General features: G+C 57.5%; 2 protein-coding genes across 6 annotated transcripts; one reads left to right on the top strand and one right to left on the bottom strand.

Annotated features, from left to right (window-relative positions):
- The first annotated feature begins 39 nt into the window (after positions 1–39).
- On the top strand, positions 40–2,899 carry TMEM208 (transmembrane protein 208). Of its 2 annotated transcripts, none has more exons than XR_014292224.1 (6): positions 40–143; positions 775–870; positions 1,613–1,672; positions 1,759–1,921; positions 2,433–2,517; positions 2,617–2,657. XR_014292224.1 is itself a non-coding variant. In XM_082607377.1 (6 exons), the coding sequence occupies exons 1-6, from the start codon at positions 138–140 to the stop codon at positions 2,752–2,754; spliced, it is 522 nt and encodes a 173-aa protein (XP_082463503.1). In that variant the 5' UTR covers positions 43–137; the 3' UTR covers positions 2,755–2,899. The 2 variants fall into 2 exon arrangements, 1 of the variants encoding a protein (XP_082463503.1); XM_082607377.1 differs by having other exon boundaries at positions 43–143; positions 1,759–1,895; positions 2,617–2,899.
- Positions 2,900–3,013: 114 nt separating this feature from the next.
- Positions 3,014–18,826, bottom strand: FHOD1 (formin homology 2 domain containing 1). Of its 4 annotated transcripts, none has more exons than XM_082607317.1 (24): positions 18,542–18,826; positions 10,954–11,060; positions 10,515–10,579; positions 10,112–10,179; positions 9,929–10,034; positions 9,758–9,852; positions 9,379–9,490; positions 9,199–9,293; positions 8,947–9,090; positions 8,682–8,815; positions 8,373–8,600; positions 8,212–8,235; positions 7,781–7,834; positions 6,799–6,914; positions 6,119–6,711; positions 5,629–5,784; positions 5,240–5,422; positions 5,035–5,154; positions 4,790–4,951; positions 4,206–4,396; positions 3,921–4,113; positions 3,676–3,841; positions 3,401–3,601; positions 3,014–3,327 (listed from the first exon to the last, which is right to left on the bottom strand). In XM_082607317.1, the coding sequence occupies exons 1-24, from the start codon at positions 18,740–18,742 to the stop codon at positions 3,245–3,247; spliced, it is 3,597 nt and encodes a 1,198-aa protein (XP_082463443.1). In that variant the 5' UTR covers positions 18,743–18,826; the 3' UTR covers positions 3,014–3,244. The 4 variants fall into 4 exon arrangements, with proteins under 4 accessions (XP_082463443.1, XP_082463445.1, XP_082463444.1 ...); XM_082607319.1 differs by lacking the exon at positions 18,542–18,826 and adding an exon at positions 15,525–15,615; XM_082607318.1 differs by lacking the exon at positions 8,212–8,235.
- Positions 18,827–18,875: the final 49 nt, after the last annotated feature.

The raw sequence follows: 18,875 nt of genomic DNA, 5'->3' as shown, positions 1-18,875 counted from the left end.
GTGGATCTCCCACTTCCGTCCCAGTTGCTGACGATTTGGGTCTGCACCGGAAGTGCCTGTGCAGCAGATGTGGTACCTACTGAGTGCTGTTTCGGTCGCTCTCCCATCTTTCCCCGGCTGGGTATTTGCGTCGCACCATGGCGGTAAGGAGGGCGAGTAGGGCGGGGTCCGCAAGGCAAAGCACTCTCGGGGCCGGGAGACTGAAAACAGAGGAAGGACATCAAAGGAAGTGGGTCGGCCAGAGGGAGGTGCCGTCCGGTGGCTGAACCGTACTAGATTAAGGTGGGGAGTGGAGAGGCGCAGGAACGTACCAGAGCTGGTGCCGGAGACGGGTGGGCGTCAGTACCAGACAGTGCCAGGTCTAGCTGGAGATCTAAGGGGCTTGAGGCGGGGTAGGCGTTAGCCCAGATCTGGTTTACTCTAGCAGAGGCCGGAGAGGGTCGCCATTCAAGCCCACTCAGGGATCCCCCTTGAAGGGTTTGTCAGCCCAAAACTGGACCTTATCAGAGGATTCAGGAGATACCAGCCTAGTGTTGGATTGTTCCCAGCCTGAGCAGGAGGCGGTCATTGCTGGGTGTGCTGGAAAGATGCTGTCAGCCCTAAGCAGGATGGTTTGGAGGAGGGGTGGACATCCCAAGGATTGTGCTAGGTTTGAGCACCACGGAGACTCGGCTGAGGTGCAGATGGAACTCTGTAGCTAACCGGAATGGTGGGGAGGATAAGGAAGACCCTGGCTGATGAGGGTTCTGACAGCGTCTCGTCATCTCTCTGCAGCCCAAGGGCAAAGTGGGCACGAGAGGGAAGAAGCAGATATTTGAGGAGAACAAAGAGACCTTGAAGTTCTACCTGCGAATCATACTGGGGGCCAATGTAAGTGCTTCCCTCCTTGCTTCTGTGCCCACCCAGTGTTCCATAGCCCTCAGCTCTGTTTGGTGGGGTGGAGTGGTGGCAGTGTATGACAGCTAAAGCTCCAGAAGAAAACTCCAACTAAAAGTAAATGAGAAAGGATCCTGGCACAGAGGAAGTGCTGAATAGTCAAAACAAAAAACCAAAAACAAAATGAGGGTGTGAGTCTCAGATTGACTGGAGAGCCCTTCCCATCCTAAATACACAGGGGCTTCTTTCCTGGGCTGAAGTGTCGGAGGGGAGTCTGGGTATTCAGGAAGCAGACCTCTTCCCTCAACCGTATAAGAAACGACTTGTCTTCTTTCATCACCTGGCCTAATATCTTGGTCAGAGTCGAGGGAGGTCCATGGTTTAGTAAGCTTTTTTTTTTCATTAAAAATTAAAATTTTATTATTTATTTATGGCTGCATTGGGTCCTTGTTGCTGTGCATGGGCTTCCTCTAGTTGCGGCGAGCGGGGGCTACTCTTCGTTGCGGTGCGCGGGCTTCTCATTGCGGTGGCTCCTCTTGTGGAGCACGGGCTCTAGGCACGTGGGCTTCAGTAGTTGTGGTGCATGGGCCTAGTTGCTCTGCAGCATGTGGGATCCTCCCGGACCAGGGATCGAGCCAGTGTCCCCTGCATTGGCGGGCGGATTCCTAACCACTGCGCCACCAGGGAAGTCCCTAGTAAGCTTTCAATCCCAGCCTGATCCTGTGTCTGCTTACAGGCCATTTACTGTCTTGTCACCCTGGTCTTCTTCTACTCATCTGCTTCATTTTGGGCCTGGGTAAGTGTCCTGCATCCTGGGAAGTGGGTAAGCACATAGGGTAAGCACATAGGCTGGCCTTTGATACCCCCATTCTTGTTCGGCAGATGGCCCTGGGCTTTAGTCTGGCAGTATACGGGGCCAGCTACCACTCTATGAGCTCGATGGCAAGGGCAGCCTTCTCTGAGGATGGGGCCCTGATGGATGGTGGAATGGATCTCAACATGGAGCAGGGCATGGCAGAGTGAGTGTCCCCCGCTGTCAGCCCAGGTGAGCGGCGCCAGGGCTGGGGTGCTGGGGCCCAAGACCCACAGCTACCTGTGACTTGAAGAGGGTGGAAGGGAGTTGAACTAGGGCGCATCTATTATTTTTGTTTTTATTTTATTTATTTATTTTTTGCGGTACGCGGGCCTCTCACTGCTGTGGCCTCTCCCGTTGTGGAGCACAGGCTCCGGACACGCAGGCTCAGCGGCCATGGCTCACGGGCCTAGCCACTTTGTGGCATGTGGGATCTTCCAGGACCGGGGCACGAACCTGTGTCCCCTGCATCGGCAGGCGGACTCTCAACCACTGCGCCACCAGGGAAGCCCGTTTTTATTTTTTATTAAAAAAAATTTTTTTTTTTGTTTGGATGTTCTGTGCAGCATGTGGGATCTTAGTTCCCCGACCAGGGATCGAACCTGGGCCCTCAGCAGTGAAGGCACGGAGGCCTAACCACTGGACCGCCAGGGAATTCCCCGTTTACTATTTTTAGCCCTTGCAGCCTCCCTTCTATCCACAGGCACCTTAAAGATGTGATCCTCCTGACAGCTATCGTGCAGGTGCTCAGCTGCTTCTCCCTCTACGTCTGGTCCTTCTGGCTTCTGGTACGTGGGTCGGGGGGCTCCCAACGAGGAGCTGGGGCATCCACCCCTTCTCTTCTTTCATTTCCTGCACCTGGCTTCAAGCTCCCTTTTCTCTCCTAGGCGCCGGGCAGAGCCCTTTACCTCCTGTGGGTCAATGTACTGGGCCCTTGGTTTACAGCAGACAGTGGCGCCCCAGCACCAGAGCACAACGAGAAACGGCAGCGCCGACAGGAGCGGCGGCAGATGAAGCGGTTATAGCCACTGACATTGTGGCTACAGGTTTCTGGGCCCCGGGTGGCTCTATCAGGCTACATGGCCCCCATGCCAGGAGCAATGAGGGCCTAGTCCAAGGGCCAAAGGCAGTCTAAGGTATAGGATTGGTGAATAAATGGCTTACAATGTGGCTAATGGCTGTGTGGGTGATAAAGAGAGATAAGGCAGGAACAGCCAGTCCTTTGGTATTTTCCTTCTGCTACAGGCACAGTGTGGTGGGTACTTTGAAAGAAGAAAAAGGCTCTTGGATTGGCTAGGAAACCTTTATTATGCTCCACGTGTCCAGGGAGCTCATACATGCACACGTGCACTCACACAGGCACACACAGCTAATCTGCTCACGGCACTGGCCACGGGCACAGAGTGGCCCTCGAGTTGAGAAGAGGCCCAGAATTGTGCTCTGGTCCCTCCTCACCATAGTCTCCTGCACTGCAGGCTGGGGCCCAGATAGCTAGGTATCGTGGAGGCAGCACCTTCACACTTCCAGGCCAGGACCCTTGCTCAGTCCTAGTGCCTGTACCAGGTCCTCTGCGAGCCCGCTCTTCAGCGTCCGTCTCACTGCAAGGACAGAGCAGGGTTGGAGGGGGTTGATGGGGTTAAGGTGGGCAGTGGGTGTGTGGGGAATACTCACAAGACTTGCGGTTGCCACGGGAACGCTTGCGTTCCCGTGCAGCTAAGGCACGAGGACTGCTCTTGGTCACTGACTGCACCAGCAGGTCCATGATCTCATCTGAAGTGTCACTGGGTAAACTGGAGCCTGGAGGTTCTTCTGGGGGTACAGGGCAGGGCCCCACTGCTGTGGGCATGACTGGGGAGCTGCTCTGGACCATGCCTGAGGGAGCCAGATAGGGAGGTGAGGCCAAAGCGGTCCCAGAGCCCACTGCCCCCAGCGGCCGTAGGTCCCACCTCTGCTGCGGCGGCCATGTGTGGTGTCCTCGGGCTTGCTGGCTAGCAGACTCTTCATGCTGGCGTGACTGTTGGCATCACCCTCTCCTGGCCCACTGCTCACAGCCACTGGGATAGATGGGTTGCTGGGGGTTTCCCCAGCCGCCACACCTGAGAACTTCTCTGTCTGGAGAGAGGAAAGGGGTGGGTTGGGAGTAGAGGAAGAACCATGGGGGTGGCAGTCAAGACCTGGAAGGGACACCCACCTCGGTGATCATGCGTCCCCGGGTCTTGTTGCGCTCACGGTATGTGGCCCGCTTCTGCTGCTGCTGCAGCACCCGGTCCCGGCAAGTCCGATACTCCAGTGCGAACTCCCGCAGCGTGTGGCAGAACTGCATGACGCGCGCCTCACGGGCTGCCTCCGCTGTGTACCCCAGGTACAGCAGGAAGGCGTGGAACCTAGCCAGGTTGGGGTGAGGAGGAGTGGTGAGTCCTGCTTGGGGTCTGAGGGATGGTGGTGGCAGTCCTGCCTCTCTGGCCCACGCCCCCACCTGTTGCAGACACGGCGGTGCACGACCCTCAGCGTGGCAACACGGCGGGTACAATGGGCCAGGAAGTGGGTGAGGCGGGCACGCAGGGCTGGAGCCAGCTCGTGCTTGGACAAGCTCCGCAGGCTCTCTTCGGCTGCCCGGCTCCGGCGCTCCAGCTGCCCCAGGTTCTCAGTCAGCTGCTCAAAGTCCACCTGGAAAAGCAGGGAGTACACCTGCTGTCCCCCCACAGAAAGACACCACCTGAGCTGCCTCTGTGCTGGGCTGACTAGCCTGGGCCCTGAGGACACAGCCGAGGTCCGGCCCCTGCCCTCCAAAAGCTCACAGTCTGATGCGAGAGACAGACAAGTCCATTTGATGCAGTGGAGAACGGAGAAGGTTTCTTGGGATAAGTGGCAGCTAAACAGACCTAAAGATAGAGTAGGTGTAGCCATGCCAATAGAAGAAAGAGTTTCTGGCAGAGGACACAGCCCACACGCATGCCTGTAGCCTAAGCAAGCCCTGGCCCAGCAGCCCACTTAGGGAGAGGGAGAGAAGCAGTGCTCCCTCATGCCACGGCCAGTCTTAGGCCTCTGGCAGGTGCTGACCTTGGCACAGCGGATCAGGGCAGGAATTTCTGAGTAGAGGTCAGAGGAATCAGGCCGGGTCTGGAGCACCAGAGAGCAGAGATGATGCAGCAGTGACTGTCGGCGCACCGTGTCTTTCACCTCTGACACCTTTTCCAGGTAGCTCAGCTCAAAGCCGCTGCTCTGAAAGGACCCTGTCTGAGCCTGAGCCTGAGGGTGGCTGGCTCCAGAGCCCCGGCCCCCGCCCTCATGTGCTCTCAGCTCACCTGGGAGCCGTTGAGGAAGTTGCCCACAGCCAGCAGGGTGGCCAGGATGCAGTGGAAGGTGGCATTTTGCACCAGCTGTTGCATGCCCACTTTCAGGTCAAACAGTGGCTCTGCAATTTCCTGGTGTGGGAGACCAGGAACTCAGACTACATGGTTATCATGCTCACCTGTCCCCACTGCCTGTCCCATCCCATGACCCAGGTACCCGCTCCATGCTGTCATAATCCAGCTTGAAGGCCCAGAGTTGTAGGCGGGCAGCCAGGCCCCTGATGGAAGCGAGAGTCATCAGGAAGTTCTCGGCTGGGCCCAGGGGTATGTCAGGATTGGCCAGCTGGGCCTCCTCGATCTTCTGCTGCTCCTCCTCTGTGGGCATCATGGTCAGTAGCTTCTGAGAACGCACCCACCGGCCCACATAGGCCCCTCAGTGCTGGCCTGCGGCCTCAGGTATTGGTCTTGACTCCTCCCTAGGTCATCTGGGGCAGCCCCAGAGTCTGGGGAAATGCCAAGCCCATCCCCACCACTGGAGGGACAGGAAATGCCCACTGACCAAAGGAGAGGGCCGGACTTGCTGGACCCTTAGCTGGGTATCCCTACCTCAATGCCATCCTTGCTGACAGCAAACTCATCAAAGTTGAGCAGGGCAGCCTTAATGACGTGCACAGGTGGCAGCGTGGTTAGGCCGATGTTGATGGCGTTGCTGCGCTTGGGGTCCAGCACGGTGGTCACTGTGCGGCGGCCCTCACCAGCTTTCTTTGAAATTGGGGGAAGGGCAGTGTAAGATTGGGAAAGGGTCTAACTGGGGCAACAATCTAAGAGGGCACACTAAGGCCCCACTCTGAATGGCTAAATGGTGGGATTACCCCACAACCAGGGATCTGGGATGTGTAAGGCCTTGGGATGGGCTTAGAGGCTAGTTAGGGTTGGGCTGAATCCTTATTGAAGGACCTCAGACAAGTCGCTACTCCTTTCTTTGCCTCGGTTTCCCCATGTGGGAAATGAGTGGCAGCCCCAGCAGTTCAGACGCTTGAGCTCTGATTGCCTCCCCTCTCCCCTAGGGTTACCTTGCAGACGAGGGCACGTTTACCTTGGAAGGCAGCACGTCCTTGGCACGGGACTCGAACAGGTGTTCTAGCCGGGCTGTATCCACCGAGACAGGCTCTAGTGAGGCCCACAGGGTGGGACAGGGCCCAAAGCGGCTGCCAGAGCCTCCATGGACCCCAGCCAGCTTTAGCTCCCGCCAGAAGAGTTTTACTGTCTTCCTCTTGGTGGGGAGGGCTAGGCCATCAGGTGCTGAGGGGGTAAGAGCGGCAGCTGGGGGTGGTGGTGGGAAGGGGCTTTTGATGGGTGGGGGGGGTGGGGGCGGAGGAGGTGGGGGGCCTCCCGGGAGCGGGGGTGGCGGGGGCGGGACCCCTTTCCCCGCCTCCACAGACTCCGTGTTCAGCACGTCCTGGTCTTCATCCTCCCCCAGATCTGAGAAGTCCAGGTCCCCAATGCGGAGGCTGGGTACGCTGGTAGGGAGCTCCCGGACGGGCTCAGCCTTGGGGCTTGGTGGGGCCAAGGGCTCCTTGGGCTCTGGCTCGAGGCTGTGCCGAGTACGGAGCAGGATTTGAGGGGCAGCGCTCTGGGGTGTTTCAGGTGCAGGGGCTGGTTCTGGGGAGCCCCGTAATTCTTGGGTGTCTAGAAAAAGGAAAACAGCCGTCAGTGTCACGTCCTCTGTGGAGCAACAGGGCAACATGGGTGGATTCTGCCCACCCACCTGCTCACCTGGGTGTCCATCGACACCATCGTGCATGGCTCCAGCCAATGTCTCTGCCTGGCCCTGGGCCAGCGCAGCCTGCTTTTCTGTTTCTGCTGCTGCTACATTCTCCAGGAACCGGGCTCTGGGGGGAGGGACTTGTCAGTGAGGGTGTCTGATACACCCCAGCCCAGGGTGGTGCACATGCCTTGCTGGGCCCCTGGGCACTGCTCCTAATTGCAGGCACACACAGACACACAGGGAACAGTCCATGCGCTGAGCAGACCCAGGACCTGTCCCCCCACCCCACCCCAAGGCCAGCTCCTGTTCAGTCTTCCACATCTGGGGAGGGTCACTACCAAGCCAGTATTCCCAGGTCAACATACGGGGAGAAGTTCTACTTAACATCTAACTTGCAACCTTGCTGCTGTTCATGTTCACTGTTCTGATCCTAGACAAGGATCCTTAGAGCAGGGGGAGGGGATAGCTGTCCCGAAGGGCACACCAGGCTGTCCCTCCCTTGGCATGTCTAGCAGCTTCTGAGAGCTATGGCCTATGCCCAGAAAAGGGCCTGGTAAACGAAAGGCACTCAGTTTATGTTGAAGTAATAAAGGCAATCCCATCTCTCTTTTGGCCTCTCCAGCCTCTGTTGGCACTCAGTCTCTGTCCTTCCCTTAGATGGAGGCTGCTCCTCCACCTCCGCACCACCCAGCACGCTAGATCCCCTCCCAGCCCTAATCCTGGGCTGAGGACACAGGAGAATTGGCTCCAGGTTGGGAGTCCACATCCTCATTACTGATCAAAGCTGTTAAGGTGTCACTGTTAAAGCACTGGGATCTCTATGACCCCAGTGAACTGTTTCCTAGTGCTTAGTCCTTGGGTAACTAAGGACACATAAGTGGGAGAGTCCCCCAGCTCTGGCTGCATCAGGCACGTGGAACCCCTGCTGGGGGAAGCAATGCTGAAGCCCTGAGCACATGGCAGGCCTGGCAGGCTGGCCTCTGTACTTACTCCAGCCTGGCCTGCCCAGTAGGGAACTGGGGGACAGATGGGCTCTCACGGGCACTGGGTAGGGGGGAATGAGAGGAAGAAATGGTAATTGTGGTACGTGCTCCACCCCAAAGCCCAGTTGCTCACACCCACACAGAGCTGGGCAGTGATACCAGGGGTTCCTTCCCAGCCACAGTGGGAAGAGGAGGGAGAGGGGGAGGCATGATGTGAGGAACCTGGAAGTGGAGGGGAGAGACCGACATGACGCAGGACGGGGTGCAGTAAAAGACAGAGCAAAACAGGAGAGTCAGAGACAGTGACAGAGAAACAAAGACAGAAGGGGGTAGAGAGACAGATGACATTGGCAAAACAGGCAGAATGCCAGAAGAAGAGAAGCCGCAGGAGGAGGAGGTCCAGTCAGAGCCGAACCCCACCCCCCAGCAGTCACTTACCAAACAGGAGCAGTTTGGTGAAGTCTGGAAAGAAAGAGAAAGAAAGCACGCGTTTGGGCAGAGAAGTTTGGGCAGAGGAGGCGGAGGGCCCGTGAAGGGGCGCAGAGTGGAGGGACAGCTGGAGGAAAGACTCCCGGGACAGCCTCTATCTGCCTACTTACTTGTAGATGCTCCTCTCGCAGGAGCTGTCGGGTGAGCGCGTCACCGAGATGGTAGGAAAGAGGCTCAGGGTGGTATGGAGGCCAGAGACAGGGCCCACGGCGCTGGAGGCGGGGCCTGTAGGTGGGGCGGGGCCTACGGGGCTGGAGGTGGGGCCGGTCGGCAAGGCAGGGCTGGCGGAGGAGGAGGAGGAGGAGGTCGAGACGACTGGTGAGGCGGGGCCTGTGGAGCTGGAGGTGTGGCCTGTCAGGAGGCAGGGCTCCTCCTGCCGGTTCCACCCCTCCGCCTCCGCCAAGGCAGTTCGTTCTTACCCAGGCTCCGGGGAGCGCACTTCTAGAGATCGGCGGATCCTCTTGCCCTCCTCTGAGGAAGGCTTTCGGCGGGTGATGCGCCGCCCACCTGCGACGGCTTCTTCCATGTCCCCATCCTCCAACCGCAGGGCGCTCTAGGAGAGTTGAGCCCAGATGGGAGCGACTGAGGCCCAAGTAGGTGGGGTGGGGCACTGGAGAACGGCCGCACTCCCTCCCCTCCCCTCTCCTGCCTTCGGGCCCTGACAGCCCAGCCCGCCCAGCCCACCTCATACAGCATAAGCTGAGCGCGCAGGTCGACGTCAGTGCCCGCGGTGCCCAAGTGGCGCTGGACCAGTGCCTCCATGCCCTGCTGCTCCAGTGCATCCGTCACGTCGTAGAAGGAGTCCTGATCCGGGAGCGCTGCCAGAGTCTGGAGGGTGGGAATCGGACGGCAAGGCTAAAGCTGATGGACACCAGAAGTCAAGAGCCTGAGGGGCCCAGAATGGCACTTGGTTCCCCCTTTGCTCCCCCATCCCACCTTGTTGATGAGGGTGACAGTGTACACCAGCAACTCGGGGTCAGCGCCATTCTTCTCCTCCAGGATGGACACCAAATTGGCCCATGGAAGAGCACCTGTCACCCAGATAGGGAGCAGTCATACGGGAACAAGTAGGAGAGAGGGCCCTGAGCAATGGAGGAGGGAGGGACAGTTTCTGACCCGTGGTGCTGGCCACAGAGTTGACTGCACGGATGAACAGTGGCGCGTTGCTCTCAGAGTATTCCACAAACACCAGCAGCAGCTTCAGGGCTGTCTTCACCACCAAGCGGGACTGGGGGGAGGGGTCAGCATACATGAGTGGGGCTTGGGCCAGAGCTGTGCTGGCTCCTGGTGCGAAGGGGGAAGGGCTCCTGGGGCCAGACCCAGAGAGGAGAGTCTAGGCAGAAGGAGCCATCTCTAGGCCCAGGTATTGAAGTGCCTTTGAGGCTTAGAGGGGCCACAGACCCCCTCCATTCCAGACCACTTTGCAGAAGAGGAAACTGAGGCCGAGAGAGAGGCAGTGGGAAAAGGGTGCATGGCTGGGTGGAGGGCCACTTACCAGGCTGGCACACAGTGTGTATAGCCACTGCACGGTCTCACTATGGGCCACCACCCCCAGCATCCCATCCACAAAAAGCATCAGCTGGCCTAGTGCTGGGGACACAGGGACAAGAAGAGGTCAGTAAGGGGTCACTGAAGGCAGGGGTCATGGGGGAGGGGGGAGGCTGACCTCGGAGGATGTAGCTCTGGTAGTTGTGGTCCGCAGCAGCGCCCACATGGATTAGGCAACTCAGCCCCTCCGAGTGCACGAATTCAGGCACCAGGTCCTTGTCCTCCTGCGGGCACCATGGGGGAGTTTAGTGGGGGGAGGTTCAGCCTGGATGCCCACCCCCAGCCCACCTCTGGGCCTCACCTGGAAGATCTGCTTTAGTGAGAAGAGGGAGCGGCGGAGCTCAGGGCCACTGGAGCCATACAACTTTTCTGCAAGAGGTAGGTGGGCATGGAAACCTCAAGGGGACACACCACAAGCCCCCCACCCCCTTCTACTGGGATGCAACCACAACCCCCCATCAAAGAATCTTCTAGTACTTTTGAACCCCCCCACCTCCTCCTCCACTCCCTGACTCTGGGCAAGCCCGACCGCAGTCTAGCAGCTGCCCTGGAAGAAGAGAGGTCAGGATAGGAATGGGAGGAGTCACACATCCCGTCTCCCATCTGCTGTGTCTGCTGTCCAGCACAGGCCTGAAAGAAACGGAGACAACCGGGCGGGGGGGTGGGGGGGGAGGCACTCGACGCTGATATCCTCACACACTCACCTAAGATGGCATTGACTCTCAGAGAGAGCTGGGTCCGCAGGATCAGAGTAGGCTTCCGCCCTTTGCTGGAATCAAGTAGCCCAGTCAGCAGCTCCCAGCCCATTCCTCAGGGTCCCTCCACCCACACCAAGGCAGCCAAAACCTGGCCACAGCTCCTTTCCCCAGATGCTTCTCCAAGCCAAAGGGTTGTCCAGATAGGAGGGTTTTAAGAACACAGGCATCTCAGGTATGTAGGAGAGCCCCCACCCCGATCCCAGGCAGCAGGTAACACTGGCCAGGCCTTGGGATTCCCCCGGCACAGTTCCCTGGGGTGGTAGGAGGAGACCCACAGTCCTGGCTAGAGATCAAGTGTCTTGGCTGCTGACACCTGAGCCAGCCCCTCCAGCATGGGGGCAAGGGTGGGAGCCAGCCTAGCCTTCCTGGCCCCATCAGCTCTGACCTGATCTCTTCAAAGAAGCCCTCCAGCATCTCCCGCTGCTCTTCTAGGGACAGCTCAGGGTCCAGGTAGTATCCAGACGGAGACACTTGCAGGGCACAGTCCTCTAGCTGGGGGCAAAGGGAACAGCTGTCAGGACTGGGGAAGAGGTGGCAGGAGTACGTATGGACCTCCTACCTCCCATTCAGGGTGCTGGCAGAGGCACACCACAAGGGCCTGCAGTGCAGCCATGCATTCCTACAGCAGTCATTTCTCATGGGCCTACTATGTGCAAAGCCCATGTGGCTCAAAGAGCTTTCTCCTGGTTCATACCTACCCATTCTTTAGGTTTCAGATGATATTATATATATATATATATATATATATTTTTTTTTTTTTTTTTTTTTTTTTTTTTGGCCACGCCACACGGCTTGTGGGATCTTAGTTCCCTGACCAGGGATAGAACCCGCGCCCTTGGCAGTGATAGCGTGGAGTCCTAACCACTGGACCGCCAGGGAATTCCCAGATAATGCTTTTTTGGAAAGCCTTCCTGGACTCCTCTAGCCAATGCTATGCAAATCCCTCCAGCCCTTGTGTGTACCCTCCTCTGAGGCCTTCCACACATCCTAGACACTAGTCTCCTTCCCCACTAGCCGTGTGTTCTCTGGGTTCAGGCACCATGTCTGTCTTGTCCATGTAATATCTGCAGAGCCTATCACAGCACTTAGCACAAAGCAAGTGCTCCCTAAATGGTTGCTGAGCTACTGAACATGAATGAGGAAGGGGAACGGAGAGAAAATAGGAAGTTCCTGCTTTCAAGGAAGTTCGCAGCTGTGAACATTCAACACCCAGGGAGAAAGTGTTAAGAATGCTGGGAGGTGCAAACCCAGCTGAGAGGGGGACGTGTGTCTCCCCGAGTTAAGATAGTGAGGAGAAGGGCTCCAAGTCCCTCCAAGCCGGAGGATCTTTGCCCTGCCCCAAGTGGGCTACAGTCACCATGGTCCTAGCTGGACCTCAGAGACCTCCAAGAGGCCTATTAAACACCAGGTTTTAGGGTCTGACTCAGTCAGCCTACAGTGGGCCCCTGGAACCTGCACCGTAACAAGAAGTCAGGTGCTCCACCCATGAGCCTGCTCCCCATGTCTCCCACCCCCCTGAGCTGGCTCCCCACCATCATCACCACCACCACCACCATCAGGATGACTCTTGGCCCCTTGAGAAGTGCCTGTAGAGAAGCCTAGTGAGGTGAATCTGGAGAGTCTGAGGGCAGCACCGTGCCACTCCCTGATGCCTCCACCACGTAGTACAGTGCCAGTGTGCACGGCTCAGGAAAGTTCCCTTGACTTGAGTGGTGGTGCTTCTTGAGAGGCCCAGGGAAAGCCCACCTCTGGAGAGGCAGAGTGTCTTCTGGTCTCCATCTTACTGGGAAAGTCAACCCCAACGTTTGTCCTGATGTTCTGTCAGCGCTGCCCTGCTCTGGACCCAGCCCAAGGACTTCCAGCTGCCCTTGGTCCCCTGGGGTTAAGGGAGTCCAGCTCCTGCCCCTACCCCTCCTCTGCTTAGTACCCCTGCTCATGCCTGAGAGCCTGAGTTCAGCCTGCAAGGCCCTTTGGTGACACCCACACCTCCCACTCCTTCCCACCCCCCAGGCTCCTGCGTGGGACGTGGGACATAGGACAAACACTCCAGCCTGTTTTCTGTCCCACTTCCTGCTTGGCTGCCTGCCCTCCCTTGGGCAGGCCTGGCCTCTCTCCCCTCCCTGGGAGCAGTCATCTTCTCCAGGGCCTACTGGGAATGGGCCCTGAGATGGGGCAGCAAGGCCCCAGGGCTGGGGTCCTTTGTCCAGGGCCAGCTCAGCTGAGGGCAGCCCCACATTCCTCCTGATTCCTCTTCCCACATGGTGACTCAGCAGCCAACCCCCACCCCCCGCCCCCAGCCAGGCACAGCTACATCTCCTTCTGCCTTGGACTGGAGGACTCTGGGACCCTAGAGAAACATATTTCCCCCAAAGTTACAAACCCCCTCAGAGACCCCCCCAAATCACACACATATAGAATAGTTCATTCATTCAAATATTCACGAACCAGGCTGGTTTTAGGTGCTGAGGACATAGCAGGGAACAAGATACTGCCTCTGCCTTCCCTGTCTTCCAACCCCGCTGGGGAGGCAGGCAGTTCTGACTCAGAAAAAGGCCACAAATAAATGTAGAAGCACAACTGCCACGGGTGCTAAGAAAGGGGAGGGGTGGGGTGCTGTAAAGGTAAACACTGGAGGAGTGAGCAGATTCCGCCTGGGAGTGGCTTACACACCCAAGAATACAGTCAGGCAGGGTATACATATGCTACTGGCCATGCACAGGTGAGCAGCACACCCACAGAAAGCTCAGATCCAGCAAGCACTCTTCCCCTCCTGCACGCACACTTGCAGGCTCTAATTCCAAGTGAGCCGAGCGTGGCCCTTGCCTTCCAGAATACCTGCATCCATCTGGGGCAGGGTCCTGAAGACTGAATGCTCTACCGCCCCCAGCCTCCTCAGATGAGCCCCTTTCCCTCTGTGGTGGTAGCAATGGCTCCCTAGCCACTTCACCTGTCTTATGCTGCCAGCGCCCCGTTTCTGGGAAGGAGCTCCAGAGGTAACAGCCAGCCCAAAGCCTCCGGGACAATGCCCCACTCCCTTAACTGTCTGTCCCGGGTGGAGATGGAGTGGGGAGCAGGGTCAGGCAAGCTCCAAGGAGTGGAGACTTCCTGCCAGCTGGACGTTGCTTGTCCCTCACACCCCTGGCCCCTTCCTGGAGTCACCCTTCTTTTTTTATTTAATTTTTAAATTTTACTTACTTTTTATACAACAGGTTCGTATTAGTTATCTATTTTATACATATTAGTGTATATGTGTCAATCCCAATCTCCCAATTCATCCCATCACCACCACCCCCTGCCACTTTCCCCCCTTGGTGTCCATACGTTTGTTCTCTACATCTGTGTCTCTATTTCTGCCCTGCAAACTGGTTCATCTGTAGCATTTTTCTAGGTTCCACATGTGTGCTTTAATATATGATATTTGTTTTTCTCTTCTGACTTACTTCACTCTGTATGACAGCCTCTAGATCCCTCCTGGGGTCACCCTTCTGAGCGCCAAACCTCTGGGCCTTGTTTCTCACACCCTGGGGCTGGGCCAGGCTGGCGTAAGCCCAAACCCTAGTCCCTGAGGACAGTACTTGGGGTCAGCACAGGGTCAGTGTAGGCCCACAAGTTGGACTCCCTCCTGGCTCTTGTCTTCCACACTTCTCTGATGTCTGTCTTGGGGTGGAGTCTCTCCCTCATTCTTCCCAGGCTCAGCCCCTCGCTTCAGCCTCCAGCCCACTTTTCTCTACTTATTTATTTGTTTATATTTATTAAGGTGTAGTTGATTTACAATATTGTACGTTTCAGGCTTACAACATAGTGATCCACAATTTTTAAAGATTATACTTGGGAATTCCCTGGCGGTCCAGTGGTTAGGGCTCTGCGCTTTCACCGCCTGGGCCCGAGTTCTATCCCTGGTCGTCAGAGAACTAGGATCCCACAAGCTGCGCAACATGGCCAAAAGAAAAAAAAAATTATACTCCATTTTAAATTGTTATAAAATATTGGCTATATTCCTTGTGCTGTACAATATATCCTTGTAGCTTATTTATTTTATATATAGTAGCTTGTACCTCTTAATCTCCTACCCCTATCTTGCCCCAGCCCACTTTTCTCTTGATTCCTTGGGCTAGGCTTTTCTGGCAGCCCAAACCAACTTGTTACATATGGTTTCACAAGCTTAGGACACCATGTTGCCTACTACCCAATATTTTTCATAACAGTATAATCGAGTGAGAATGCCAGGGGCAAAGAAGATGGAGAAAAGTGCAGAATTACATGCTGAAGGACTCTTGTTTTAGGAAATAATTTGTTAACTACCTTTTTCTTCTTTCCTAAAAATGTAAGACCCTGTGTTCTGATGACCCTCCTTCCCTTTTATCTTGGGTCTCCAACTGGACTTTGACTTCCTGAATGAGATGACATGAATTGGTCTTGAGGAGGTTAGCCCACATTTGTTATGCCTCCTCTGTGTCACACACTGGGCTGCCTGGTTCCTTTGATTCTTCTGATAATCCTTTTACAGGTGAGGAAACCAAGGCTCAGAAATTCTGTGACTTTGCCCCAGGCTGAATGGAACCAGGGCTAACAGACCTAGATCCTGGGCCAATGGACTTTGTAAGTGCTCCAGGGAACCCTGCAGGGGAGGTGGAGTGAGGGCTGGAGACCACCCCTCAGCTTTCTGAACTGAGCAAATACCCCAAACTGGTCCTCTTAGTTCCAGCAAGGGAACACAAATGAACACACACACCATAATACACATTGGGGTAACAGTGCGTACTTCTGCCAGGACTAAGTTCGGGTGCCTTACCAGGCTGCAACCCAGAATGAACAGACTGGACATGCTGGCCCCAGGGAAAGATGGGAGGAGACTATGACTCATGCCCACATCACCATCTTCTATAGTCTCCCAAAGAGACCTCCACAACAAAAAAGGAAAGGGCTCAGTTCATCACCAGAGCACCCCCATCTTACCCTTAAGAATCTTCTGGGACCCCTCCAGTTGGTCCCTGTCCCAGAAGGTCAGGTTCACACTTTAGCCCCTTTGTCACAACTGCTCCTGAGGGATAAACTGAGGCTGGAGTAGGGATGAGCAAGGTCAGGAAACAAGTACCACGCCTGTTCCACTCTAATGTTTAGCAGCAGTTGGGGAAACAAAGTTGCTGGTAATGAACAGATTTCTAGGGCTATCTCTGCTGCTAGGAATAGGGGGCTCATCTGGCCTTTGCATCAGGGTCAGAGCAGTACCCAGGTCCCTCTGCCCAGAGCCCAGGGAGAAAGGAGTCTGTGCTATCCCAGATGTGGCAGGGCCTTTGGATATCAGGGAGGGGCTCGTGAGGCAGGCCCAGAAGGGCAAAGGGTAGCACGGAGAGTGGGACAGGGGAGCAGGGAGGGTGGGACTGGGCAGCTCTGGGTAAAAAAAGGAGGCAGGGCCAGAGGGCCAGGTTCTCCCCTGGGGCAGGGGCAGGTCCCAGGGCTCTGGCACAGAGGGGAGATAGATATTCCTGAGTTCCCCCTGGGGACACCACACATGACCGAAGGCACTGCCAGGACACCCCCTGTCCCACCCCCAGGGCCAGGAGATGAGTCAGAGGCTGTGGCCAGGAGCTTCCTCCTAAACCGGGAGGAAATGAGCAAGGCCTTTTCAGACCTGAGAGCTCTGAAACATTTAAAAAGGAAGCCCCCAGGGGAACTCTACAGGCAAGCCACAGCCCAATGGGGTGTGTGGGGGTGGAGCCACAGAGGGAAAGTGGGCTGGGCCTCTGTACGTTCCCAGGGAAGGGGCAGGGTATGGGGGGCTGATGGGCGTCAGTGGCCAGAGCAGGAGGCAGAGGTCATTTGGCTGTGAACTGTTCTCCTGCTGGATAACTGTGCAGAGGGTGAAACAGTGAGCACGGAACCCCTCCCTCTTATTTTGCTCTACAGCCTGGGATGGGGATGCCTGGGTTTCTGGGCCACCTCTCCCCTCTAGAGGGCTGTGGAGCAGGCCTGAGTCATGTCTGTGCCCCTGGGCCACCCACTTATAGGACTAGGGGAGGGACCAGCTGTTGACATTTCCTACAAGGAGGAGCCCTGCTCCCCCTCCCTCAGCTCTCTGATGTCCCTGCCCCTGCCCTATTCTCAGCCCTTCTTCCTCTGGCCTTCTATTCTGGGGCTGTGGTCACAGTTTATATTTGGGATGAGCACATCACAGTGCATCTGACCACTCCTGGCAGAGCTGCCAGCCCCAGGGAGTCCTGGCTCCAAGCACAGTGGCAACCCAGTGTGCAGGCCCCCATAGTCTGCCTGTGGGGGGTATGGCAGTCCTCAGGCACACCAGGTGGGAGTTCTGAAAGTGGGGAGACCAGGAAGGACCGAGTTGGGGGGTACTTAACGCACTGTCGTAGCTCTCAGCTAGGGAGCAGAGAACAGAGGGCAGAGCCCTGGTTGAAGGGGTGGTGGTGATGGGTCCCTAAATGAGGGGGAGAGGCAAGGGGTAATTTTGATCCTTTTTCCTGTAGCTGACCTCCCAAACTTGCCCCTAATTGGGAAGAGGGGTGTTAGGGCTAAATTCTGTCCTCGAGTCCGGGGTGGGAGGAATACTATGTTCTCTGTAGTGCTCCAGGCTTATTTCAGTACTAGGAGTTCCAGGAGCTTGGAGGCAGGAACCTGGCCTCAGTTCAGCAACCCTCTCTCCCCAGAGCCCATTGTGAATGGGAGGTGGCCTCTGGCTGGAGGTGTTTCTTTTAGGTCCACTTCAGTTTGCCCCTTTTGAACAGGGCAGGACGAGGAGGGGTCGCTTCAAAACTCTGGAGAGGGCAGGCAATGTGCTGCTATCTTCAATCCTTGTCCTTGAAGCCTGGGCTCTGCTCAGACACGCGCCACTCCCCAGGCCAATAGTCTCAGCACTTCTCCCGCCCGCGCTTGGAGGCGGGGCAGGCCCGCAGCGCTAGGAATGTAAGCTGGGGGCCTGGCGCCTGGGGCACATTCCAGGGGAGACCCCAGGCCCGGGGGGCAAGTTTGCGCAACTCGGCGCCCAGCTAAGCCTGGGATCAGGGGAGGGCACCTCCACCAACTCTCGCTTCTCTTCCTCACCACTTGGTGCTGACTGGCTGGCGGGGCACCCCGGGAGGTGATTGTGTGCCTCCCAGAGTTCTGGCCCGGAAACCGGGTGCCTGCGAGTGCGCCGGAAAAGGCTGCCTGCGGGGGGCTGAGCGCAGCGAGCAGGAGGGGAGGTAGGGCGGGCCATCTGGAAAAGGGCCTCTCCCGGCACTGTGCACGAGTCGGTTCTGGGGTGCAGGCAAACGAGGGCAGGCCGGCGGTTTAAAATTAGCCCGGCCCGCTCCCTCCCTTCCAGCTTCCCGGCCGGCGGCGGCAGCTGTACGAGACGGTGGGGGCGATGACTCAAAGGGCTCTTCCACCAGTGCAGCCTCCCGCGCTCGGGGTGTCCCGGGCCAGGCCGCTTCCCGGGAACTCCCCTCAGCCCGTGAAGACCATTCTCCACCGGCACTCCCCAGCCGGGCCTCACCAGGCAGGGACAACACTCCGTTCGGCTGGACCCAATCCAGCCTCCAGACACCTCCAGTGGCCCGCCCCGGGTCCGCCCTCCTCGTGGTCCCGCCCCCACCTGACCTGAAGCAGGTGAAAAGCTGGTCTATCCCCAGCTCCGTCTCCTAAGTCCGCTACCGCCCAAACACCCACGCCACCCTATCCAGAGCAGTTAACCAGGCAGATTGGCAGCGAGCGGACCCCGAGCGCCTCCCCAGGTGGGCCTCATTTCGAGGGCCAGCCTGGGCGCCGCAGAGTACAAGCTCCCAACCTCCCTTCTTCAGCTTCCCTCAACTTGAGAGGCGTTCCCCACAAGCCAGGCAACGTGTACCTTGGGTCCCCAGCCCAAAACTTTCCCGGAGGAGCGCACCCGCTCCAGCCTCTCCTCGAGGGGCTCCCAAAGGCTTTCATGGCGCTGACCCTGAGCCCTCGGTCGCCCCCAACCTTTCTCCGGCTCCCCTCACCTTGAGCGGCGCCCCCAGCAGGTGGTGCAGCGCGGGTATCTGCGCGCCCAGGGGCAGCGCCCCGTCCAGGCTGCAGGTGGGGGCCCGGCGCGGCTCCGGGAAGTTGGCACATGCGAAAGGGTCGGTGTCCTCTAAGTACTGCACTCGCACGGTCACCACTGATACCGGCTCCCCGTCCCCGCGGTCTTCCTCGCCGGCCATGGCTCCGCCAGTGGCTCGCTCAGTGCGCCTCCGGGCGGGTCCCGGCCGCGCCGCGGCGTCTCCTCAACTAGCTCGCAGTCTGGGCGGGACCGGGCCGGACGCCGAGGGAGAGGGGCGGAGCCAGGCGGAGGCG

The sequence above is a fragment of the Mesoplodon mirus genome, assembly GCF_964341445.2.
Source record: "Mesoplodon mirus genome assembly, chromosome: 19".
Taxonomy (NCBI): domain Eukaryota; kingdom Metazoa; phylum Chordata; class Mammalia; order Artiodactyla; family Ziphiidae; genus Mesoplodon; species Mesoplodon mirus.
This window is presented reverse-complemented; position numbering and strand designations above follow the sequence as displayed.